General features: G+C 39.8%; 1 protein-coding gene across 1 annotated transcript; it reads left to right on the forward strand.

Annotated features, from left to right (window-relative positions):
* The first annotated feature begins 953 nt into the window (after positions 1-953).
* On the forward strand, positions 954-24,750 carry LOC122770781 (myosin-9-like). Its single transcript, XM_044027898.1, has 43 exons — positions 954-1,125; positions 5,692-5,882; positions 6,000-6,140; positions 6,603-6,759; positions 7,278-7,305; positions 7,490-7,583; positions 8,146-8,166; positions 9,916-10,008; positions 10,135-10,198; positions 10,527-10,625; positions 11,189-11,332; positions 11,951-12,046; positions 12,186-12,262; positions 12,404-12,598; positions 13,099-13,272; positions 13,443-13,616; positions 13,852-13,966; positions 14,252-14,442; positions 15,017-15,138; positions 15,366-15,435; positions 15,537-15,697; positions 15,851-15,959; positions 16,199-16,330; positions 16,420-16,626; positions 16,741-16,878; positions 17,033-17,156; positions 17,266-17,437; positions 17,561-17,773; positions 18,030-18,174; positions 18,266-18,472; positions 18,617-18,721; positions 18,863-19,015; positions 19,126-19,374; positions 19,789-20,001; positions 20,132-20,344; positions 20,428-20,589; positions 21,219-21,347; positions 22,253-22,341; positions 22,448-22,571; positions 22,697-22,905; positions 22,994-23,102; positions 23,227-23,399; positions 23,838-24,750. The coding sequence occupies exons 2-43, from the start codon at positions 5,697-5,699 to the stop codon at positions 23,944-23,946; spliced, it is 5,886 nt and encodes a 1,961-aa protein (XP_043883833.1). The 5' UTR covers positions 954-1,125; positions 5,692-5,696; the 3' UTR covers positions 23,947-24,750.
* The last annotated feature ends 1,563 nt before the right edge of the window (positions 24,751-26,313 follow it).

A 26,313-nucleotide genomic window follows, 5' to 3' on the forward strand; every position in this document is an offset into this window, starting at 1 on the left:
TAGGTGAAATTGAGACATTGTGAGTTTCCAGAGTTAAAGGTAAGTCATCAAACTGACTACTGTAACAGTGAGGTAAAGTAGCACCACCTGTCATTAAATTATGACCTAAGTGATTGATTATAAGAAATTGTAGCTGATTAATTCCTTGCTGATAAACTAAATCAAAGAGTCCAACAATCTGAAAAACACAGCGAACACTTTCTTTCTCTTTACATGACCAAACGCATGAAAAATAACAGTGGTTCAGGCGAATCATCTGTTAAAATTAATATAATATGACCATAATATGCTTATAATAGTTCTATATTTGCACCTCTTTGAGAGAGTTTCAGAGTACAATAAATAGTCAATTCATTTAGATTTTAAAATAGAACATCAAATCATGATGGGGACCCCGGAATACTTTTCATCTTTAATCTCTGCAGTGATAAGTAAACAACAAAACATGCAGCATCAATGACAGTCATACAAACCTTTTCTGGATGATAATAGCAGATGTTGACATTAATCCTATTCTATGTTTCTTTGTCCATCAGTTCTGCTGCAGTTCTTATGCAAAAAGCGTTACAAAAGTGTTTTCTCTTACACGAACAGGTATCATCCCAACTAAATGGTTGTTTTATATTTCTGTGAACACTGTGATGTCACAACGAGTGACTGTGTTTTGATCTCATTTAAAATGTCTCTAAATTGAATATTTTTGAAAGAACTTTTGGTTAAAACGGGGAATGTAAATGAAGATAAAGTTTACCTGAAATAATAATGCATTACCTGAATATTTGTAATATTAAAATAGATAACTGTTAATGTTAAAGTTATGGCTGAAAAACAACTCTTAAGGTATTATTTTTTTTACATGGAGCACTTGAATGCAGCACGCGCTGCAGAGCGGGGGTGGGTGGGCGGTGACTAGGAGGCGGAACTTCCGGCTTACCTGCGAAAAATAAAAATAGGGCGGATCAAAGATGCCGACTGTCCATCCTGGCAGAGCCACGACTGAGAAGCAGCTGGACCGCATGACAGAGCAGAGACACTCGGCTGAAGACCACGGGCTTTTCCCCTGAACACAAACTCACTCTCACCCAGGAAGTCGACGGAGTTCAGCCACAGCAGCCACGACAACAGGTGAGACACTCGGTACTTGTCCACAGGTACACAACTGCCTGCGTAGTCGTGGTATCTCTGGAGGTAATCACTTGACAATGACTAGTTAAGGTTTTGTGGTTTATTTAAAACAACAACAACAACAACAACAACAACAACAAATACGATTGAAATCAGTTTGTGTTTGGTCAAGATGACAAATGTGACGCACCTGGTCAGATGGAGAAGCCCTTTAAACCTGCGCATGCCCAATTATCTCAAGATTGTCTCTGATTACTGACGCAATTTTATTTTACATATATAATATATTGTTTGTTTTGCATCATAAACAACAACCATTTCTAATTTCACTAGATGTATATGATTCTGGGCTTTTTTACAGAGATAAAGGTGGCGAAATTAGTCTGTATGGACTTTATTCTTACATTCTAAGTAAAGGCTGCATGTGTACTTTATTTACAGCATAATAGCATGGTCTCACTGGGACAACAGCTGCAGCGTAACAGGAAAAACTGGCCCGTCCTGTGGGGGGGAAAATTCACTTTTTCATCTTAGACTCCCACTATTTAAACTTCAGCTTAGGGCTGTTGTGTTTAGCTTGTTTGGCTTCTTCATGTAGACTCTTGTGTTGTTTGTCAGATGGTTGGATAAGACAAGCTTCTTCTTTTTTCTTTTTTTTTTTTACACAAATGGCTCACACCCTGCTGCTGCTGTGTGTGTCTGTATGTGTGTCTGTGTGTATCTGTGTACCCTCAGGACATGCAATTGCTGTGCATTCACTGAAGAGGATTTAGCCCCCATGGTTTAGTTGAGGTTGTGTGGTCAGTGTGCATCTTCCGGTTTCAAGTGTGACACCATTCTTCTTCATAACTTGATTTATGTGGAAAAACTTTGCGTATAAAGAGCAAAGTCTTCGTCTTGTAGTCCGAACGGCTGCACCTGGAAATGTAGGAAAAACAAATCCCATATGGAAACATCTTGGTAGTAGTTAAATATGAAAAGAATCAACATAATTCAAAGTTAAAAAACATGAGTAGGGCTCCAACTGTCCAATTGTTTACCTGCCTAATTTGTCGTTTGGTCCATGAAATGCAGAAAATGTTGGATAATGTCAGTTGGTGTTTGCTAAACGTAAAATTGATGACTTCCTCAAAAGTTTTGGTCTGTCCATAAACCAAAGTTTTTCCGTTTTATTGTTGTAGAGAAGCAAAGAAACTAGAACAAATCAGAGAGTGATTTTAATCCATTAGAAGAAGGAAAAAAAAGTCCTAAACTCAGTAGTTGTTGTTTTTAAGTTAGTAATAGATGAATCAATTAATTGTTGGACCTGTAGTGTTTAGTTGTGCCACCGCCCTGGAGAAGAAGCTGTAATAATCCTGCATCTATGTCCAGATTGCAGGAGGTTGTGCCCCACCCTAAAAAACTGAGGAAATCAAACATGTTCTCATTCACTGCAGAGTCTGGATAATCTGGATCAGTAGCACAACAATGTCCATGTCTTTTATCAGTCAATACATAATTTTGGCAGGATATTATGATTTAAGACAGTGCCTCACAGCAAGAAGGTTGAGTTGACTGTAGGTGTGAGTGAGTGGTTGTTGGACTGGCGACCTGTCCATGGTTTACCCCTCCATTGGCGCCAGCGCCCCATGACCCTCATGTGCAGGATAAAGCAGCAGGCGATGGATGGATTATGATTCTTGGTCATTTTCATGAAGAATAAAACTAAAAAGATTTACAGAATCTCATCACAATACTGCTTTGAGGCTTTTCAAATAATAGCAGTCTCTTTTCGATTTAGATACAATCATGTTTCGATTCTTCTGTGATTTTAATGATCCTTCACCTCAGCTCCCTGTAAGAGCCAGGCTGCAGATGGCAGGGGGACACTGAAGCCTGGATAATGCAGGGATTGACTGGCAGCCAAGGTAAATACAGAGCAGGAGAATGAGGAGCTGCTGCTGCTGTTGTTGAAAACATGCAGCATAAAGACTGACTTTAAATAAAAGCCCAGACCATAGGATTGAATCTTCAGTGATGAGTACATGTAGCTGCTGTGAGGTGAAAGAGGTAAAGGAGATCTGGGATGGCTCCGTCTCTTAGTCTTCATTCAGTGAGACACTAAAGATGCACGTCTTTATTCGGTCCTCAGCAGAGGTTTGAAACAGTAGATGTAGGTGATTCCACTTAATCAATCTACTGTTGTTTGCTGTGGACATAAAGACTGAAGTACATTTTGTCATTTCAAACCGCAGAGTTTGACTAACTTCCTGAGGAAGTTGGCCCATGGATGCATGTGAATCTCACACAACCTCTTTTGTAGGTGTGTGTTCAGTGCGTATTGGTCTATTATTAAAAAGAGAAGAGAATATGTAACACTCCCAAATTTTCTTGGATTTATGGAGTTTTCTTTCTTACTTTGCAGGATTTTATTGTGCGATGAAACCAGTAAAAATGTCGATGTGTTTGTCCCCCGCTGATCTTCAAGAGTCTGAGCACATAATCAACTTAGTGGAGACACAGATGACACCCTGTGTACTAATGCCTTTATCCCTCAGTCTCTAAACGCAACATATACTCACTTTGTCTTTGTCTTTTACACATACACACATGCTCTGCTGGTGTTTTCCATGCACATATGCAAAATTTCTGCATTTTGAATGCATTCATTTCAGTCCATGTATTTGTACAGTCATATGCAGCCATGTAGGGCCAGCTTGTTCATTGATGGTGCTTCTCTCTTCCCATTTGTTGTTGTTGTTGAGATTTGATGGTGATAAATCTAATAAAGGGTTTGATAGATGAAGAGATATCCATCCTATGGAAAAGTATATTACTTGTAAATATCATCCTCTGGTATTTTATGACCTTTAATGTCTATATGATTTCTTTTGTACAATTACTACTACTACTACTACTACTTGTACTATTTGTGCACATCTTGGACTTATTTTGCGAAATGGGAACACACATGTTTGTTTGTGCTGCTCATCACTTAACTCTGCCCATCTTAGTTTCTTGGCAGTCATGAGAAAGCTCTGCTTTTTTCAAAATTGCTGAATGTTTCAAGTAAATCGTAATAATTTTCACAAGCAAGAGCATTTTTTTTTATATTGGTCTAGTTCAAATAATTAATTGGAAATAATTGGTCTCATTTGCTGTTGGTGGAAGCAGAATGTAAGTGGTGGATTTTTTAATCCATTTGAGGGTAAATTTAATTTTATGCTGTGGCACAGTCGTTCTTCAGGGTGTGGTTGGGGAATAATGACATTTCCCTCTCTGCCCAGACTTGCCCCTGACATTCTTCCCTGCCTTCCCTCCCCTTCCACGAGGACTCTTAAGAATCCTTGCACCAACCTTTATCACTTTTGCCCACCTTTTAAACAACTACAGGCCTTTTTGAAATGTTTAAATGCACAGCGTCAGGCTATTTGTCCTACCGTAGAATATCTGATAGTTGGCCATTTATTAACTTTGGAGGAAATTGCAGACATTAAAGGAGGATTTTGGATAATGAGCACTGGAAGTCAGGAATCTGTGGAATTCTGTGTAATGAGTTGGTGAGGAATGAATGTGGGCTGCACAAGGAATAAAGGGCGGACAGGTATAAGGAGAGATGAAGTCGCACTGTAGAGCTCAGGTGAAAGGTGAGCCATGGGTCATTACGGTAAAAACAAGGACTGAAATTAGACACATTTGAATTTACAGGCAATTTTCCTGCAGTCCTTGGGTAACATACAGTAACAGGCAGTGTGTGAATGCTGCAGCAAGTTTGAAGAGCTTTATTACATAGCTGGGTTTATAGGTCACAGCAAGAATTTTTTTCCTGATACTCATAATGATACAGTGGAACAGCATGAAATGGTAGCTGTTACGGAGGTAATGTGCCCAAACCTGTGCTCTACTTTTTGTTAACTCTGAGGCTACAGTAAATCTAACTGCCATCAAGAGTTGTTGTCAGGTTTGTGTCGACACACACCTCAGCTAACGTATGACGTCCTTCACATGTGAACAACAGGCTTCATATCGCCTCAGTCCTTGGAACTTGAATAATGAGGAATTATCAAACTAAACATGGAGCTGTTGTTCCATCTGTGAGTTATGCACATCAACATTTATTCAGATCACAGTCGCATGAATATTAGCTTCAGGCTTTTTAATTTGGCATAGAACAAATGTATTTCAAATACAGAACAATTAAATTGCAGCCTTTGTGATTTGCTAATTGTCAACAAATGAATACAAAGTATATCTTAAAGTTGAGAATAACTGGGAAGTGGAGCTTTATTATGATTTTAGTCTTTATTTCTCAATTTTTTTGTGAGAAAATCTATTCATTTTAATAATCGTCATCGGTTGATCAGGATGGGAGAACTGTAATAAATTTTTATAGACCAATACATAGAACCTTTGCATTTGTAAAGAATAAATGTATTATTTCTGTTCTACATTTATTTGTTGGTAAAATGGTGGAAGATCATTATAAAGTGACTTTATTGAGTCTGTAAATCAGTAATATCCACCATATTGTAAGATTTTGATAGTTAAGATTACTCTGATTTAATTTTTGTTTAAACTTTCCTATAGCAACCATGACGGATGCAGATAAATACCTGTATGGGGACCGCAGTGGGGGCAACAACCCTCTTGTTCAGGCTGACTGGGCCACCAAGAAGCTGGTGTGGATTCCCTCTGAGAAGCTGGGCTTCGAGGCTGGCTCCGTCAAAGAGGAGCAAGGAGATGAGTGTGTGGTGGAGCTCGCCGACTCTGGCAAGAAGGTGAGAAAGAAGAATTTATTGAAATAAAATGTCAACGTTTTTCCTTTTCAAAGTGACAGCGTTTCATCAATCAAAGACATGTTCCAGATTATCATGTGTTCTCTCCACAAATCTCAGGTGAAAGTAAACAAAGATGACATCCAGAAGATGAACCCACCCAAGTTCAACAAGGTGGAGGACATGGCGGAGCTCACTTGCTTGAACGAGGCGTCTGTGCTGCACAACCTCAAGGAGAGATACTACTCAGGACTCATCTATGTGAGTTTGTGGGGATGCACGTGTTAAAAGTTTTCGTATGTAACATTTAGAATTAGAGTTGGTTGTTTTTGTGCACACGCCAATCAGTAATGGTGACCTCTGACCTCTGCATTTAACTCATCTTTATTACACACCAGTAGAGAACTCACATAAGCTGGGTGCAAATTGAATGCACTCCCCATCACTGTTTTTAAATATGTGTATAATTACTTTAAAATAAAAATACTTTGGACTTAGAAGCCTCTTAGGATTTGCTTTTTATACGTCAGAAAAAGTCCTTGCTTTGTGGAGGCTGCCATCTTGTACACACATTTTTCTGTTATGTGAAGGCCACTGTTGTTCCACATTGAGCAGATGAGTTATTAATTCTTAAGTAGCGACACTGTGATTATTTGTATATGCAGACAAAAAAAAGTTAACTCATCTCTGACAGTATCCGTCTTCTTTTCTTGTCTCACCCAGACGTACTCTGGTCTCTTCTGTGTTGTGGTGAACCCATACAAGTACCTGCCCATCTACACCGAGGACATCGTGAACATGTACAAGGGCAAGAAGAGACACGAGATGCCCCCTCACATCTATGCCATCACAGACACTGCATACAGAAGCATGATGCAGGGTAAATGCGTCTCTTTATAAAATATCTTTTACGTTTACAAGAAAACAAATTCAGCCCTTTGCTTCATAGATACTGAATCTCTGGTTCAGTGCTTCCCAAAGTGTGGGTTGTAAAAAAATTCTCCCTTCATCACATTTTTTGCTAATGTATTTTTTTTTAATTTGTAAATGCAACATATTGCGTCATATTTTTAGCTGATACCGTGTTTATTTTTCATCAGTGATTGATATATTTTAATTTGTTGTTTGTCTGTTTTGTTTGTCCAGTGATCTGTGCTTGGGCCCTGAAGTTTTGCTGAATTTGTATTGGCCTCAAACCTGTGACGTTTTAAAATCTGTAGTTTGTGAATCTCTGCTCTAGATTGTCACGCGCGCACACACACACATTTCCTACAACTTTCTGTCACATAAACTTGTTCACCTACTAATTACAGTTTTCACTTGCTTTTTTCTTTATTACTTTTAGCTTTGTTTCTGATCAGAAGTTTTACATTTTTTTTCTATTTTAATGTCCAATAGATCGCGAGGACCAGTCAATCCTTTGCACGTAAGTGTTTTCTGTTCAGTTACATGGTGGTTTATAAAAGGCCCTGTGATTTGTAATTTTTACCCTCATTCATGTAGATTCTTGCACTATAAATCAACTGACCTAAGCATAAATCAAATGTTATTGTTCAAACAATCTTAACTTCATTTGAGGCTGTATTATGTCAATGTTTGTCTTTCTATAGTGGGGAGTCTGGAGCAGGGAAAACAGAAAACACAAAGAAAGTAATTCAGTATCTTGCCCATATTGCCTCATCTGCCAAATCCAAGAAAGATCAGGTGAGTAACGTCCTGCGTTGTCCACAGATGTTTTAGACTATGATGAAAACTACCATGGATTTTTTCTCCCCTTGATGTTTTTGTTTTTGTACATGACGGTGCATCTCTGATCAGAGCTTTGTGGCGACTACTGAACATTCCTGTTTCAGGCCTTTACATGCCTGCCTCCCCTTCTTCACCAGTGACTTCAAGTGAAGCAGAGCGAAGATGTGTGCTTGTGTGCACGTGTGTGTGCACTTTTATAACCTCCACTGAGGAGGTTGTGTTTTTACCAGCCTTGTTTGTCTTTTTTTGTGCAGCTTAAAAATGTTAGACAAATTTTGAATACAAAAGATAAACCGAAGGATAGATTTTGGTGGTGATCTGGTTTCAGTTCACTTTTCTGAGTGCATGGATACTGTAAGGACACTGAGTGGCCTTGGCAGAGATTGGCACTCTGAAGGATTCCTGTAGTTCTTGAATTGTTGTTTCTACAAAAAACATTTCAACTATAAAATTTAATTTGTCATTTTTAGTTTGGTATCAAACATGTTGATCTTGTTGTTTTTCACCTCCTCTCCAGGGCAGTGCAGTGTTGTCTCACGTGAGTTCATCTCTCTGACCCCCATAAGCCTGGTGTCTTGACTCTACTAACAATGTTTTGTCTTTGTCTGGGTATCGAAGGAAATGCATCATATCATCAAAATATTGTGTCCTGAAAAGAACATTTCGGCATGGAAAATGCGCTTATTCACAGGGAGCTGGACAAGAACATTAATACCACCTTCATGTTTGCACTGTGCATGATGCTACTACCAGCATCAAGTTAGCTTTGCTTTGTGTAAAGACTGGAAATATCCACTCACTCACTCTTTGTCCACCAATTATCTGGTGCTGTACCCAATAACGGGGTTAAAGGCGGAGTACACCCTGGACAGGTCATTAGACCATCGCAGGGCCAACATACAGAGACCAACAACTATTCACTCTCACAATTTGTCAAGTGTTCAATTGACCTCTGCGTGTAACTGTGGGAAGAAGCCAGAGTACCTGGAGAGAACCAATGCGCACACAGTGGAAAACATGCAAACTTGGTGTTGGCCACTACTCTGCCATGTGATCCTGGGAACATCCAGTCTGGGTCAATTTGAATGTTTTGAACAAAATGTGTTTAATCTACACAAACATGGAAATACAACACACGGGTAGGCACATCACTTTTGCTACAGTTATGTGTCTGTGACTGGAAAAACGTTGTCCCCATTTTCATTTAAAAACAGCAGGGGAAACATTTTTGCCTGTATGGTCACACAGATCTTTGGAAATGGTGGCATGGTGGAAATGGTTTCCCTGCATTCACTTCCTGATTTAAATTTTGTTATCTCATGGCCTCACAACAGAAAATTCCCTGTTTTTCCTTTTCACCGTTGTTTCTTGTTGGTAGAACGTCCTGTAAACCAAGCAAACAACTGCAGGGGAGAAACTGTCCTGTTTACACAGACATGCACATGCTTATTTTACCTGAATTATCATGTGATATACTGTAGGTTTCAGGTGTGTTTAGTATGGATGCAGATTATGAGATCAAACCGCTTGTTTGGACACAAAACATTTTTTATCTGAAAACACACATTTTCAAATGAAAATGTAGTGGTGTGGATGTAGTTTAAGAAAATTACAACCATGAGAAGATTAATTTTTAAGTTTTGTTTAGTCAAATAGATCTTCTACAAAAACTGCTATAACTACTCCACACAACAAAGCAGGAACTTTATCTGAGCGTTTCCTGGCTTAAAGTACACCTTGTTGTATACTCGTGCATAACAATTACTAAATCAGGCTTGACCAGATTGAGGAAAGAAAGACATGATGCTGAGTGAGTGGGCGTCTTTCAGCCAACACTGCTTTAAAAAAGGCATGCACAACCTTACAAGTAACGAGTGTTACAGTGCACTCCTGCATTTCCTTTTAGGGGTCCTGACTAACCTTCCTGTGTGCTACATGTGTCCTCTTGTTTGTGCATGCATGGACAGGGATGGTCTGCAGGGTTTTTGTGCCTGAGTAGGCTTGTTGTGCTTGCAGGAATGTGTGGTGGAATGTGCAGTATTCTATTTGTGTCTGTGTGTGGCTGATTGGGAAATGATCACGTCCCCTGAGGTAATTCTTTTGAATCCACAGCCTGAATTGTTTTCAATAAGCTCAAGGAGGTTACATTGGCCAATGAAAGGTTTGCATCGGTGAAAGGAAATGCATGATTTGAAAGCTGTGCTTGCTTGTCCATTGTCCAGCACAGTGTTGAGATGAACGATTATCAGAGTTTATAGTTTTGCTATGATACTCACTCTTCCATCAGGGGGAACTGGAGAAACAGCTGCTGCAGGCAAACCCCATCCTGGAGGCCTTTGGCAACGCTAAGACTGTCAAGAATGACAACTCATCAAGATTTGTAAGACTCAAAATTGAGAAAATCAGAAATGCACTGATACAGACCTCAATTATAAATCAACCACAGTTCAAGTGTAGCAGATACTTTTCTATTCTTTGAGAACTCACTGAGAGTTTTCTTTTTCAGGGAAAATTCATCAGGATCAACTTTGATGTCAATGGATACATTGTTGGAGCCAACATTGAAACGTGTATCCTTTTAAAAAAATAATAATAAAAACATATTTTTGTCTTTCGTATTGGGGTATATATACAGTACATTAAAATTAACTGTAAATGTTACACACTTGACCTTAAGTATATGTTTACATCACATGAACAGACATGGTGAAATAGACACAAAGCAGGTTGGTGTATGTGCAACTTTAAGACCCTAACAGTTAAAGTTAATGCTTTGTTAAAGTTTGCTGTGAAATTTAGCATTACCTATTTACAACATATTTTGTTGCACAGATGACTGTGTAAACCTGTTGTTGCAGTTGTGTTTGCGTTGTGCGTCTTTAATGAAAATGCTGTCAGATCTGCTGGAGAAGTCTCGAGCCATCAGACAAGCGAAAGAGGAGAGAGGTTTCCACGTCTTCTACTACATGCTCACAGGAGCAGGGGACAAAATGCGCAGTAAGCACTGAAACATTGATATTACCATATAATATAAATGCACTGAACTGGATGTTTTTAAAAGAGCACTGAAGTAAAAAGTTGCCTGTAATAGGTTGCATGGACGGCTGAGGGTGTCTTATGAAACATAATTTCTTGAGAAACTTGTGTACAAGCATGTGAAATAACTGATATGGGCCAATCTGGCTGAGCTTCCCTTTCCTCTGTTCAGTCATTGAATCCTTATAGAACTGAAAAGTCCCATATATATATGTATGTATGTATGTATGTGTGTATGTGTATGTGTATATGTATGTGTATATATGTATATGTATATATGTATATATATATGTATATATATATGTATGTATATATATATGTATATGTGTATATATGTATGTATATGTGTATATATGTATGTATATGTGTATATATGTATATGTGTATATATATATATATATATGTATATGTGTATATGTATATGTGTGTATATATATATATGTGTGTATATATATGTATATGTATGTATAAAAAATGGTCAGTTTTAAAAAAGTTAATACTTTTGACTATTTTTCACTGTCTAGCTGAGTTGTGTCTGGAGGATTATAGCAAGTACCGTTTCCTGTCAAACGGAAATGTAACGATTCCTGGACAGCAGGACAAGGACATGTTCACTGAGACCATGGAGGCCTTTCGTATCATGAGCATCCCAGAGGAGGAAATTACTGGTAGCTACCTTCTTATTTTCTGTACTTGGTTATAGGGCTGTGAAAAGCAATTTAATTTCAATATAATTTAAAAGTTCCTAGTTTTAGACGTGACTGCTATCACTTTAGGGTTGTGCAAACGTGTTTGCACTCACATGCATTCAGACACGCGTCAAATCAAGTAAATTTTGTCCCCTCAGGACAAAAGTGCTACAACAGCTGCAGATCACTACACAGTACGACAGTTCAAGTTGTTTTCCAGTTGGCAGTACAGAAAGAATAGAAATGAATTAAAAAAAACTGTTAGGCAATCAATTAAGAAGAAATAAACTAGTTAGCCTTTTAGAAGTTGTTACACACGTGTCCAGTATTCTCAAGGCTATAATGCAATTTTTATCCAGGGTAAATGTGATATTCCCACATGCCCTACTCTGTATGTCTGTGTTGTCTTGGTGAGGGACAAGCCACACCATTTTAAATTTGCACTTGCTTGTTTTTTTGGTACGTTCATCTGAACACAGAATTGCATTTTTCAGCTGTTCAGTCAAATAATATATTTTGTATATGTTGCTCTTGCATGATGAGTGTGTGTATTCTCTCCTCTTTAGCAGACACTGATCTCTTGTGTTTGTTGGTCAGGTCTGTTGAAGGTGGTGTCGGCTGTGCTGCAGTTGGGGAACATGAGCTTCAAGAAGGAGCGTCACTCTGACCAGGCCTCCATGCCTGATGACACAGGTAATCACATTTACACAAACACACCACCACCATTATCATCTTTATCATTTCCCCTCTACACATTCTCTTTAAATCAAGTCTTTCCAATTCATCTTTCAATCGTCTTTACATCCTCCATTATGACCCTAATGTTTCCCAGCTGCCCAGAAAGTGTGCCACCTGCTGGGCATCAATGTGACTGACTTCACTCGAGCGATCCTGTCCCCCAGAATCAAGGTTTGCATAGCAATCAATATGTGCAGGTTCATTTAGAGATTGTCTAAACAAGATAATGTGTTTGGTTTCAGTTTCTTTATCTGAAATAAATTAAAATGTATACAGATTACCCTGTAATAACTTTGGTTATTTTTTTTTTAGGTTGGCAGGGACTATGTCCAGAAGGCCCAGACTCAGGAGCAGGCTGAGTTTGCTGTTGAAGCTCTGGCTAAAGCCTCTTATGAGAGGATGTTCCGCTGGCTGGTGATGAGAATCAATAAAGCTCTGGACAAGACCAAGAGACAGGGAGCCTCTTTTATTGGCATCCTAGACATTGCTGGATTTGAAATCTTTGAGGTATGGAGTTGACAGTTTGACACTGACAGTTGTGCATTTCTTAGATCACAGAGAGAGAGAGTTTGGGCTGTTTTGGCTTTGACGCTCTCTCTTTGTGTCAGTAAATATGTTTAGACTCTGAGGCTCAAAACGCTTCTCAAACTTTTGCCTTATTGAGGAAAATTGTTCATCAATAACAGTCTGTGTGATATTTAAAGGGACACAGACACGTGTGTGTCCGTGCACCTGCACCTAGAACCGGGCAGAATTGCTTTCCACTACTCAAGGAAATTAGGGATTTTAGCTCGCAGGGACAAGGGAGCTGCTGGTCTTTCGTTGCCTTATAAATCATAATGAAGGAAACTTACTTTACTTATTTTAATGTTGTATACAAGTGGGGTCAACATAACTGCAATTATACTCATTTTATAGAAGGTATTTCCATTATTACGCTGGCATACTGAGATTTTTCTGACTGTTGATCCAACGCCCTTTGCTTTATTGTTTTCTGTCTTCCACAGTTGAACTCGTTTGAGCAGCTGTGCATCAACTACACCAACGAGAAGCTGCAGCAGCTCTTCAACCACACCATGTTCATTCTGGAGCAGGAAGAGTACCAGAGGGAGGGCATCGAGTGGAGCTTCATCGACTTTGGCCTGGACCTGCAGCCCTGCATCGACCTCATTGAGAAACCAGTAAGATGTTTTAGAAGTTATTGTTCTTCCTCAAGCCTTGCCTAAATGTCACATATCTTTATTTATCTGTCCTGTCCAGATTAAGGAGATTATATGGGATTATAAACCCAGTCAGGATTCTGGAACTGTAAATTTTCACATGTATCTTGTCTCCCCTGATTTGATCAAAGGCTGGTCCACCAGGCATCCTGGCTCTGCTGGATGAAGAGTGCTGGTTCCCCAAAGCCACAGACAAGTCCTTTGTAGAGAAAGTGGTTCAGGAGCAGGGAACGCACCCCAAGTTCCAGAAACCCAAGAAACTCAAGGATGATGTTGATTTCTGCATTATGCACTATGCTGGAAAGGTCAATTAATATTTATTTATTTCTTTTCAATAATTTTTTGACATTTGACATCTCTCTAACACACACACTGAATAATATAAAATAATAGTGATTATTTATAAATAAATTATAGTGTATTTTCTCTAGGAAATGTACACAATAACAAAAAATTTTGTTCTGAACTTTGATCCTGATGGTTATGACATGCTCTTCTAAACATATCATTTATTATAATTGTGACTCTCCTCTGGTGTAGGTGGACTACAAAGCAGATGCATGGCTGATGAAAAACATGGATCCTCTGAATGAGTGTGTTGCCACTTTGCTTAACCAATCTACAGACAAATTTACCTGTGATCTGTGGAGAGACGGTAAGTTTTCCAGATTGTCAAACTGCATCAAACAACAAAAAAAATGAAAGAAAATGGTGACATTCATTTTACAGTGTCTCTTTATGCCATGACTAAAACACTGCATGCATGTCTAGTTGCATGCAGTGTTTGCTGACAGTTGTTACACAGCTAGTAAAGTAAACAAAATTATAGACTCAACACTCAGCATCTTTTTTATATGTGACACTACACAGTAGTAACAAGTTTGTATTGTCAGTAAACACAATGACATAATTGTTTTGTACCTCCTCTGTTTCCTCACAGTTGACCGTATTGTGGGCCTGGATAAAGTGGCAGGAATGTCGGACTCGATGCACGGTGCGTTCAGAACCCGTAAGGGCATGTTCCGCACTGTGGGCCAACTGTACAAGGAGCAGCTGAGTAACCTCATGGCCACATTGAGAAACACCAACCCTAACTTTGTTCGCTGCATCATCCCCAACCACGAGAAAAAGGTACGGAGGTCTGCAGAGCCCTCTGTGTGTTTATGCATGTGGAAGAAGGGTTAAACACCCATATAATAATGCTCTCAGACATGTCTGATATGTAACGTGTTAAGCTTTACATACGACACACGATGCACTCGTGCAGATCTGTGTGTAAGCAGCACACACAAAGAGCTGCCAACAAATGATGCAGCCAGTTTTCAGATAAAGGACACAAGATCCAAATAACATGTTTCTGTTCACAAAGACGAAAGAATGTATTCACCATGTCTGACTTTACATATTACGTCTAATGACACTATGTATGCCGTGATACAGGGACTCAGGAAGGACTAATTTAATGAATATTAGAGCCTATTTTTACAAACTGTTATTTGTGCTTGACTGTTTAATTTTATTTAGAGGCAAAATTAAAAATAAACATGACAAAAAAGAAGACATGCTTGCCACTCCTTTGTGCCGCATGCATCAATGAATAAATCCACAACCGCCCCAAGTTCTGTTAGGGAACCACTGTAATAAGTGACATCGTAAATCATTAAGAAGGGAGAGTATGAACACGTCTTAATCGTTTCTTTTTCAGGCAGGAAAACTGGAGCCTCACCTGGTTCTTGACCAACTCAGGTGTAATGGAGTCCTGGAGGGGATTCGTATCTGCAGACAAGGATTCCCTAACCGCATTGTCTTCCAGGAGTTCAGACAGAGGTGACAAAAGGGTGTTATATGCAAATATGTGGTGCCTTATGTTTTCAGAGTTTCTTTTTAATAATGAACCAAACACAATTTCCTCAAATCATTTTCTTTCTTTTCATACCACTCTTTTTTCAGTTCGAATTTAAATGTGATGCATATTAAAATTTGACTGATTAGCATAGAGAAAAAACACTTGAGATCAAAGTTCAGTATTTTAATTTTGCTGGTCTTTTTCTCAGATATGAAATTCTTACTCCAAATGCTATTCCAAAAGGCTTCATGGACGGAAAGCAAGCCTGTGTGCTCATGGTAATGAAAAGAACTATCAACACGTCTGGGGAAAATCTTCTTGTTTACCTTGGTTCATGTGTCAGGAATTGTCTCTGTAATTTCTGTCTTCTCCATGTCAGATCAAAGCTTTGGAGCTGGACCCCAATCTGTACCGCATCGGTCAGAGTAAAGTGTTCTTCAGAGCTGGAGTCCTGGCTCACCTGGAGGAGGAGAGAGACATTAAGGTCACTGATGTGATGATCAACTTTCAGGCCTGGTGCAGAGGACATTTGGCTCGCAAGTATGAAGTCAAGTCATTTCTATCATAACACTTTTCAGCAGTCAATGTCTGCACATATTGGAAACACTTTTCGTGTACCGCAGTTTGCACTCGGCTATTATAGACGTCCAAATCTTGACCGAAGTATGTTTTGTATTTCGTTTTTCACTCCAGAGCCTTTGCCAAGAGACAACAGCAACTGACGGCCATGAGAGTAATCCAGAGAAACTGTGCAGCCTACCTTAAACTCAGGAACTGGCAATGGTGGAGACTTTTCACCAAGGTCAGATTAATGTAGATGGTTAAATGTGCTTTAATTGTAAAAATGCAGTTTTCACTTTTTTCACTGTCTCTAAAATTAGGTCTGTTAAGTAAAATTAACACTTTTTTTTTTACACATCTGATTTTCATCGAGTATTTTACATGGAGTATTTTTCTATTTTCTCCAGAATAGAGAAAAAAGTCCACATGTTCCCATGTGCTTCAGTAATGTTTTTCTTGTCTTTTTTTCATCTTCCTTAGGTGAAGCCTTTGCTGCAAGTGTCCCGGCAAGAGGAGGAGATGCTGGCCAAGGAAGAGGAGCTTTTTAGGGTGAAGGAAAAACACCTGCAGGCTGAGGAACAGCTCAAAGAATTTGAAACCAAGCAGCAACAGGTAGAAAATACCTATATTAAAATATTATAACATATATGACAAATGTTGATTTATCCAGTCTGATTCTGACCTTGACTCCTCTCTGTTAGCTGAATTCTGAGAAGTTGGCTCTTCAAGAGCAGCTCCAGGCAGAGACAGAGCTGTGTGCCGAGGCTGAGGAGATGAGAGCCCGTCTGGCTAACAGGAAGCAGGAGCTGGAGGAGATCCTGCACGACCTGGAATCTCGTCTGGAGGAGGAGGAGGAGAGAGTGACCCAGATGCAAACCGAGAGAAAAAAGATGCAACAGAACATCACGGTCCGTAAACTCGTGAAGATGTGATTAAAAAAAAAGTGAAAAGAATGTATGAATAAGATTATTATCTTTTTCTTTAAATGCATTCATTGTACATTGTTTGTGTCGGTCATCCAGGATCTTGAGCAACAGCTGGACGAAGAGGAGGCAGCCAGACAGAAGCTTCAGCTGGAGAAAGTCACCATGGATGCCAAGCTCAAGAAGATCGAGGAGGACGTCATGGTGCTGGACGACCAGAACATGAAGCTCAGCAAGGTCTCGTAAAACATGTTGATGTCTAATCCAGTGGTCAGCAGCACTGGTCAATTCAGAATCGAAAGAATATTTTTGTTACTTTGAAATATGTTCAGCATAAACAAAATATTTGCTCCCTGGAAAACAGTTTTCCTTATTTTTATTAAAACCTCAGGAGAAGAAACAGTTAGAGGAGAGGATCTCTGAGTTCACCACCAACTTGGCTGAGGAGGAAGAGAAGTCTAAAAGTTTGCAGAAACTCAAAAATAAACATGAAGCCATGATTACAGATTTGGAAGGCAAGTATCTGTTTTATCTATTTTTTTTTATTTTGTGTGTGTGTGTGCCATTCTTGTGCATTACTCATCACTCAAGCAAGTAATTACAAATTAAAACTCTGAAATACAGATCGCCTCAGGAAAGAGGAGAAAATTCGCCAAGAGTTGGAGAAGAACCGTCGTAAAATGGAGGGCGATTCCACCGAGCTCAACGACCAGATTTCAGACCTGCAGGCCCAGATCGATGAACTCCGTGCTCAACTGGCCAAAAAGGAGGAGGAGCTCCTCGCTGCACTGGCCAGGTCAGGGTTCTGAACAATAACATGTCAGGACTTGAGCTTCGTAAAATGTTGTTTAAAAAATATTCTCCCTTTCAAGACCATTCATGTAGTGTAATATTCAGTCACCTTCCTCTTCTCCTACAGGATAGAGGAAGAGGCTGCAGCCAAGAACATGGCCCAGAAGAAGATCAGGGAGCTGGAGGCCCAGATCTCAGAGCTACAGGAGGATTTGGAGCTGGAGAGGCAGGCACGCTCCAAGGCTGAGAAACACCGCAGGGACCTGGGAGAGGAGCTGGAAGCTCTCAAGACTGAGTTGGAGGACACTCTGGACTCCACTGCAGCACAGCAGGAGCTGAGGTAACAATCGAGCTTCATATGGATATGATCATTGACAGAACATATATATATATATATATATATATATATATATATATATAGTGAGCGGTTTATAAACTTTATAAACGATAAATGTTTGTCAAATTTCCTAGCAGTCCATCCTATAGTTGTTCTTATTCTTTTATGGATCAAAGTGTTCAATGGACAGATTATCACAAAAAACTAATGCCAACGTGCTACAGATTTAGTCTCATGTGTCCTCGCATTGTCCTCATAGGTCAAAGCGTGAGACTGAGGTTGCCCATCTGAAGAAGACGCTGGAGGACGAGGCCAAGACCCACGAGCAGCAGATGGCCGACATGAGACAAAAACACAATCAGACATTTGAAGAGCTGAATGAACAGCTCGAACAGGCCAAAAGGGTAAGCATCGGCATCTTTCTCAAATGATAACACTGATTAACAAAATCTCAACAACACCAGTGATTTATCTTAACGCGTGCCACTTTTGTAGAGCAAAATGTCAGTGGAGAAAACCAAGCAGGCCCTGGAAAGTGAGCTGAATGAGCTGCAGATTGAACTTCAATCTCTAACACAAGGCAAAGGAGATTCTGAACACCGCCGCAAGAAGGCAGAATCACAGGTTCAAGAACTGCAGGTCAAATTTGGAGAAAGTGAGAGGCAGAGACTGGAGCTGACCAGCAAGATAACCAAGATGCAGGTGTGTCTGTGTATGCATGGTCCTCTGACCTCCTTAAGTCAGAGGGGGTTCACAGGGTACAGTGTTTGAAATGAGAGCTGAGTGATAAATGGAGTGGTTGATTAATCTGTCTATGATCTATGCTTCTTTCTGCCTGGCGTCTAGTCTGAGCTTGACAATGTCAACAGCCTCCTGAGTGAAGCAGAGGGCAAGAACATCAAATCCAGCAAAGACCTTTCTTCTTTTGAGTCTCAGCTCCAGGATACACAGGTACAAACATCTTCATGCGTTGTTATTGTTGTGATTGATACTTGTTTGTCTCAAATCAAATGGAGCAGTAACCGTTGGTCTAAATATGTATCAATACTCTTTTAATTATGACCTTTGTTCTTTTCCCCTCTCTGAGTTTAGGAGTTGCTCACAGAGGAGACCCGTCAGAAGCTCTCCATCTCCACTCAGCTTCGGCAGCTGGAGAATGAGCAGAACAGCCTGAGGGATATGCTTGAGGAGGAGGAAGAGGCAAAGAGGAACGTGGAGAAGCAGGTTTCCACTCTGCAGTCCCAGGTTGGTTTACAGTCTCATCCTTAAACTCCTTGTTTTTGGATATCAATAGGACTTCTCCCAAGGACACTTCCAAACATTTATTCCGAGTCTGCCTTTCTTTATGTCTACAGCTGGGAGAGATGAAGAAGAAGCTGGAACAGGAGGCCTTGTCCCTGGAGGGGGCAGAGGAGGGACGCAAGCGTGTCCAGCGGGAAGTGGACAGTTTGATGCTACAGCTGGAGGAAAAAACAGCAGCTTACGACAAACTGGACAAAACGAAAACCCGTTTACAGCAGGAGCTGGATGATCTGCTGGTGGACCAAGATCACCTGAGGCAGATCGTCTCCAACTTGGAGAGGAAGCAGAAGAAGTTTGACCAGGTATCACGTCAACACTGTATTTTGTTTCTAGTACAAGTAGCATGATGCATTAAGAGGTTGATAAATCTATATGTTGTTTATTTTTATTTACAATTTCTTTCACCTAGTAAGCAACCATTGAGGTTATAATTACACCCACTATGTTTTAATATAATTAAAACATACTGGGTGTTGTTCTACAGTGTCTAGCCTTAATAATAATCTGCCTATTTTGCATTTCAATCCCATGCCCACTTGGTACCCTTTCCACGTTACTTGGGCACTCAGTGGGAATGAGTTTGAAGTGGGCACATTATGCACGAAGATTATCAAAATAAAAATGGTTCATCATGAAGCTCAAAATGTGTATCTCTTTTTTTTTTCAATGTCCGATTCTTAACTGCCCTTCCTGATGTGTCCACCCTCTTTCTTCAGATGCTGGCAGAAGAGAAAACCATTTCCACTCAGTATGCTGAGGAGCGCGACCGGGCCGAGGCTGAGGCCAGAGAGAAGGAAACGCGAGCACTGATGCTGGCGCGCGAGCTGGAGACCATGACGGACGCGAAGGCTGAGTTGGACCGCGCAAACAAGATGCTCAAAGCTGAGATGGAAGATCTGGTTTCCTCCAAGGATGACGTTGGCAAGAGTGTAAGAAGATGAAGTCTCTGTATATGTTTTGCTAATGTCAACAATACTATAGTAAAAATAGGTTCAGTCACTGGCAGCACTGGACCTCTTTGTTGTCGGAGTATGTACAGTAAAACCTCCTTGTCCACAGGTTCATGAGCTCGAGAGGTCAAAGCGTGCCATGGATCAGCAGCTGGAGGAGATGAGGGTTCAGCTGGAGGAGCTGGAGGATGAGCTGCAGACCACAGAAGATGCCAAACTGCGTCTGGAGGTCAACATGCAGGCTATGAAGGCCCAGTTTGACCGAGACCTGCAGGCCAGAGATGAACAGGGAGAGGAGAAGAGGAAACAGCTGGTTAAACAGGTACAATTTTCTGGCATGTACAATTATAATTTTTCCAAGAAAATACTAAATAGTGATTTATTTATTTTTTGACTCTCCCTCAGGCGCGTGAGATGGAAGTTGAGCTGGAAGATGAGCGCAGGCAGCGTGTTCAGTCTCTGTCAGCCAAGAAGAAACTGGAGCTGGACCTGGCAGACCTCGAAGTTCAGATCGATGATGCCAACAAGGGCCGTGATGAGGCTCTCAAACAGCTGAAGAAACTCCAGGTGAAATAAACATGGATGCAAACACACGCACGTACTATTTAAAGAGATATTGGTGTTGCTGGATCATCCATATCCATAGTTTGGCTGAGGAATTGGCATGAATGACACACCAAGTTTCAATATTACTTTTGTAATATTGCCAACAAATACACAAACAAACCAACTGACAAAACACATGAGTTATAACCCTGGACAAACACACTTGTTTTCTCACATTTGTCAAAACAACTGTTAGCCAATACCCTCAGTGATAAGTGACAAAAACACAGAATGAGTTGGTTCTGCTGTATATGACCAAATACTTTACCACTATTTAATAGTCTGGTGTAGTGCAGTTTAATTCAGTGATTCCAAAATGCAGGGTTGGGACCCACAGGTGATTCATGGGACCTATATTTTTGGTCCCCATACTAATTTGCAGAAAATATGTATGTTTTAAATAACAATAGTTGGAATTAATTTACTAAAAAACATAATTTGATATCAGGTTTTGCTTATATGGCTGTAAAGAATTTGCTACATTATACACAAGTTTCCTTTTGTAAGAGCCATAGACAACCTGAGACCATGACTGAAAAGTGTGATGTGTATCTAACGTCAGTTCTGCTGTGTTCATGTCCACTCTGCAGGCGCTGATGAAAGAGCAGATGAGAGAGTTGGAGGAGCTGCGTTTGTCCAGAGATGAAGCTGTAACTGCTGCCAAAGAGACTGAGATGAAGCTCAAGTCCATGGAGGCTGACGTCCTGCGCGTCCAGGAGGTATGAAAGTTACAGTGTGGGGGGACGACGACTAAAAAGTCCTAAACCTCATGGGGTAACAAGGATTTATATAAAGATTATTATTATTATTGTTATTATTATTATTATTATTGTTATTATTGGATTACATTAACAAAACCCCAGCAATGATATACAGTGAGCATCATGTGCATAATGCATGTCAACCCCTAAATATTGCATTGCAACCCACTGTAAAAGTTAGACCATTTAAATATTTCTTTCTGCTGATGTAGACAATCTCATCAATCTTAAAATACACTGACTATGGTTAACCTATGATTTGACTCAGTGATTATATTCCCAATCAGAACAAAGTGAAGAAGTTTTTCACTCCAACGATCCACAAGAAAGATTAGCAATGTCATAAATAACAATTGTATTGCTCTTTTGTTCTAAAGATTTCTTTCTTGTAAACTGAATTAAATGTAATTGAACATGCATTTTCTTCTTAAAGTAAGTTTTGGTTTTATTTGTAATTTCTGTCTTGTTGTTTGACATAATTAAGATGAAATTATCATAATATTATCTAATAAAAACCATAAATAAATAGTTATCTGAAACTGTGGAGCTCTTACCTGCAGTGTGTAGGATTCAGAGCGATTTAAATAAATAATGCTTGACGTTGTTATTGTTATTATTATCATTATTATTATTATTATTAATAATAATAATAATAATAATAACAATAATAATAATAATGGAAAAACATAACGATGAGTATTATGATCACCTGAAACTAAGAACCTCTTCTCTTCTTAAATCTCTTCTATAGTCTCTTCTACTCTTCTATAGTCTGCCACGCTGTTCTTAAATGTTGCTTGTGATGCTGCGGGTGAAAGAGGATTAATTATTCCATGACTTACTTTTACTTCTGCTCTGTCCAGGATCTGGCCAATGCAGAGATGCTCAAGAGACGAGCCCAGACCGAGAGAGACGAGCTCCAGGATGAGGTTAACAGCAGCAATTCCAAAAAGTAAGAACCAGACCATAACCTCACACATTGGCTTTGTAATTAAAAAAAAAGGAAATGGTGTTAATACCAGTAAAGGAAATGTTTAACCCTCACTTCTCGTCGCCAGTTCTCTGCTGGCCGATGAGAAGAGGAGGCTGGAGGCTCGCATCGCTCAGCTGGAAGAGGAGCTAGAGGAAGAGCAGCTCAACTCTGAGATGGTGAATGATCGTCTCAAGAGAACCACACTGCAGGTAAGGACACAGAGTATCTAAGATATGTAGATGTATAAACAACAACTTTTTTTTGTTTTCAGTATCTCACTGTTTAAAGTTAGACTTCAGCAGCATCTCTCTCTCCTGTACGTCTGTGACATTAGACGGAGCAGTTGACCTCTGAACTTGCTGGAGAACGCAGCAACTCTCAGCGGGTGGAGGGGGCTCGCTCCCAGCTGGATCGCCAGAATAAGGAGCTGAAACTGAAGCTGCAGGAGCTCGAGGGAACCATCAAGTCCAAGTACAAGTCCTCCATTACCACCCTGGAGGCCAAGATCGCTCAGCTGGAGGAACAGCTCGACATGGAGTCCAAGTGAGTGCCAGTCCAAAGGACAGTTGAATTACTTTTTGTGTAGATTCTCATAGAAAATGTGATTATTCTCCCCCCCTCCCCACTTCAGGGAGCGTCAGCAGGCCTCCAGACTGGCCAGGCGGACGGAGAAGAAGCTGAAAGAGTCTCTACTCCAGGTGGATGATGAGAGGCGCAACACGGATCAATACAAAGACCAGGTAAGCCTCATCATAAATCATCTTTTTTTTATTCAGATTGCTAAAATAACAAGAAAGCTCTTATGGGGCAGTTAGATCCCGGCATTCTTATTGATCTCCTTTCATTATTGTCCACTCTCTGCAGGTGGAGAAGACAAACAGCCGAATGCGTCAGCTGAAACGTCAGCTGGAGGAAACGGAGGAGGAGCTGACACGAGCCAATGCCAACCGTAGGAAACTGCAGCGGGAGCTGGATGATGCTGCTGAATCAGCCGACGTTATGAATCGTGAAGTCAGCACTTTGAAGAGCAAGCTCAGGTAGCGTCCTTCACTATTTCCCCATTGAGAAAAACGCATACAAATGTGTATATACCATAACACAGATGTACTCCAGGACAGACATTTACAAAAACTATTATAAAATAAGATATAGTATTTCTTTAGTTACAGCAGTAAAACAGGTTTACATGATATATGGAATCTCTTCTACTACAACAGAGTACATCATTATAGCATGTTCCAATCACCAGAAGCTGTTTTGTCTGTGATGTGTCACTGTTGTCATGGCAAGTGCAGTTAAGAAGTTAATTGTAATGTTCCCATGAGCCACTCATCCACGTCGGAAGTTGATCAGATCGAAATTGAAGAATGACAGAACGTCTTCTTCACTAATGTCTCGTCTTTTCTGTTTAGTGCAGCAGTGTTAAGCACTGGACTCGGACTGTGTTTAACCCTTTCTTTGTTTTGTTTTTAAAGACGTGCAGATGTGCCTTTCAACATGCGACGCATCATAAACCGCACTGGCCTGGACAGTGATGAGGATGTGGAGGTGCCAGCTGAAACACCTGAGAGTACTGCAGAGTGAGCAGAAGAGAATCAAGAGGGAAATGTCACGATGACCACAGTTGACTGATGCAGATTCAGAAAACCATTAACCATGCAAGCTATCAAGTAGGACGTCTTTTTCCTTAGGGAATTTAGCCTTTTATTTTCCTTGACAATCTTCTTTTAGCCTTATTGTTATTGCACATATAATGCATTTACCGTATATTCAGCCAAATAATTGTGAATGTGAGCAGTGTTTTTCTACAAAAACTTTCCTACTTTGTGGGTATGTTGTAAAAAATTGCTCCTCAGTAAAGCCTGTGGAATTAAATTTTATCTGTGCTTGGAGGTTCATTTGCTGTTACTTGACTGGTTTGGGAGATAAAACACTGGCCATTTTATGCTTATTTTGCACACAAATATAGGTCTTTTTGAAAGTTAAAGGCAGTTACTAACAGTGATTCAAATTCACTGCTATCAGTATAAATCTGCACTGTTGTACTTTCACTATTATGTTTGTACCTCAACCAGAAATACACGGTGCCAACACAGACTACACACACTGGATTAGAAAAGGTTCACTTCTTGGTTGGTGTACTTTTATCTCTCAAAGGTTTTATACTAAATAGATTTTTGGTGGTGGGTCATCTGGTAGTCACTCTCACTGTATTTTGTGCTTTTCTTGGAGCAGCAGATGAGTTCATATCAGCACATTGGCTTGTGAATATTGGCCCAAAGTGATACTCAAAACACTGTATTATCAAATAAATGATGCCAATATTTTAAGGCTACTCTGTATTTTATCAAATACCTTGATGCAATAAATTGATAAATATTAAATGCATTTTACATTGTTGTGTGTGTGTGTCCCAGAGTAGATTGGTAATTTGATCATTTGTCCTGTAACAGTTCATCCTGCATCTTTGAACGTGAAAAGACATATTTTTAATGCTCCTCAAAAGTTAGGGTTATTTATGAAAAAACATACATAAGATACCCCAAAGATTCTCAATGAGGTTAAGGTCTGGACTCTGTGGTGGCCAATCCATGTGTGAAAATGATGTCTCATGCTCCCTGAACCACTCTTTCAAAATTTGAGCCTGATGAATACTGGCATTGTCATCTTGGAATATGCCCATGTCAGCAGGGAAGAAAAAAATGCATTGATAAAATAATCTGGTCATTCATTATATTCAGGTATTCAGCTGACCTCATTCTTTGGGCACATAATGTTGCTGAACCTAGACGTGACCAACCCCAGCAACCCCTTACCTATTTAACATAAAAGTCATAGGTTAGTATGTCGTCCAAAATGTGATAAATCACAGGTTAGTATGTCGTCCAAAATCTGACGAAAAAGTCATAGGTTAGTATTTTGTCCAAAATGTGCCAAAAAGTCATAGGTTAGTATGTCGTCTGAAATCTGACAAAAAAGTCATAGGTTAGTATGTCGTCTGAAATCTGACAAAAAAGTCACAGGTTAGCATGTCATCGAAATCTGACAAAAAGTCATAGGATTAGTATGTCGTCTGAAATCTGTTAGTATGTCGTCCAAAATTGCACCAAAAAGTCATAGTTTAGTATGTCGTCCAAAATTACACCAAAATGTAATAGTTTAGTATGTCATCCAAAATGTGACAAAAATGTCATAGGTTAGTATGTTGTCCAAAATGTTCATAAAAAGTCATAGGTTAGTATGTCGTCCGAAATCTGACAAAAAAGTCATAGGTTAGTATGTCGTCCAAATCTGACAAAAAAGTCATAGGTTAGTATGTAGTCTGAAATGTGACAAAAAAGGTCATAGTTTAGTAAGCCATCCAAAAAGACACCAAAATGTTCTATTTACCAGAGCAAAGACTTGCTCCTGAAATATGGAAAATAAGACAAGCTAAAATCTTGTAAACCTGCTTAGTCTTCAGCATGTGATAGGTAATTGAAATACAGCTCACATGGGAAAATGCAAATCTTTAAGTGAGCTGTTAAAGAGCATGTACATAGAGTCAGAATTGGTTCAATAATCCAGCGCACAAAACAATGTCTCACAAGTATAGAGTCAGAATTGGTTCTGGATTATTGACCTAATTGTGTCTCATATGTGAACAAGAACAATCCTGTTTCACACAAAAGCTTTTCAACATGACATTTTCCATCAGTGAGGCTCCAAAATATAACTGATTTTGTTTTAATAAAATGCAGTACTTAATTTACGTGTGAGAATAATGCAACACGTGAAGAGTGTGTGACACTTGTGTGCTTGTTTTCACTTGTTTTCATCCGAGGTCTGACACAGGACAACAGCGTCACTATGTGGTCATTGTTGGAACTGCATCCCCATTCTCACCACTGATGTGTTCCCTCATCATGTGTGACAGCAGAGACTACAGGACCATCTAACATCTCAGAACAT

Source organism: Solea senegalensis, linkage group LG6 (assembly GCF_019176455.1).
Source record: "Solea senegalensis isolate Sse05_10M linkage group LG6, IFAPA_SoseM_1, whole genome shotgun sequence".
Lineage (NCBI taxonomy): Eukaryota > Metazoa > Chordata > Actinopteri > Pleuronectiformes > Soleidae > Solea > Solea senegalensis.

Bases quoted from the DNA above. Each gene is read 5' to 3' on its own strand.
- LOC122770781 (XM_044027898.1), top strand. From the start codon at position 5,697: ATGACGGATGCAGATAAATACCTGTATGGGGACCGCAGTGGGGGCAAC. The intron at 5,883-5,999 runs GTGAGAAAGAAG...CACAAATCTCAG, and splicing joins TCGCCGACTCTGGCAAGAAG to GTGAAAGTAAACAAAGATGA. The intron at 16,627-16,740 runs GTCCGTAAACTC...TCGGTCATCCAG, and splicing joins AGATGCAACAGAACATCACG to GATCTTGAGCAACAGCTGGA.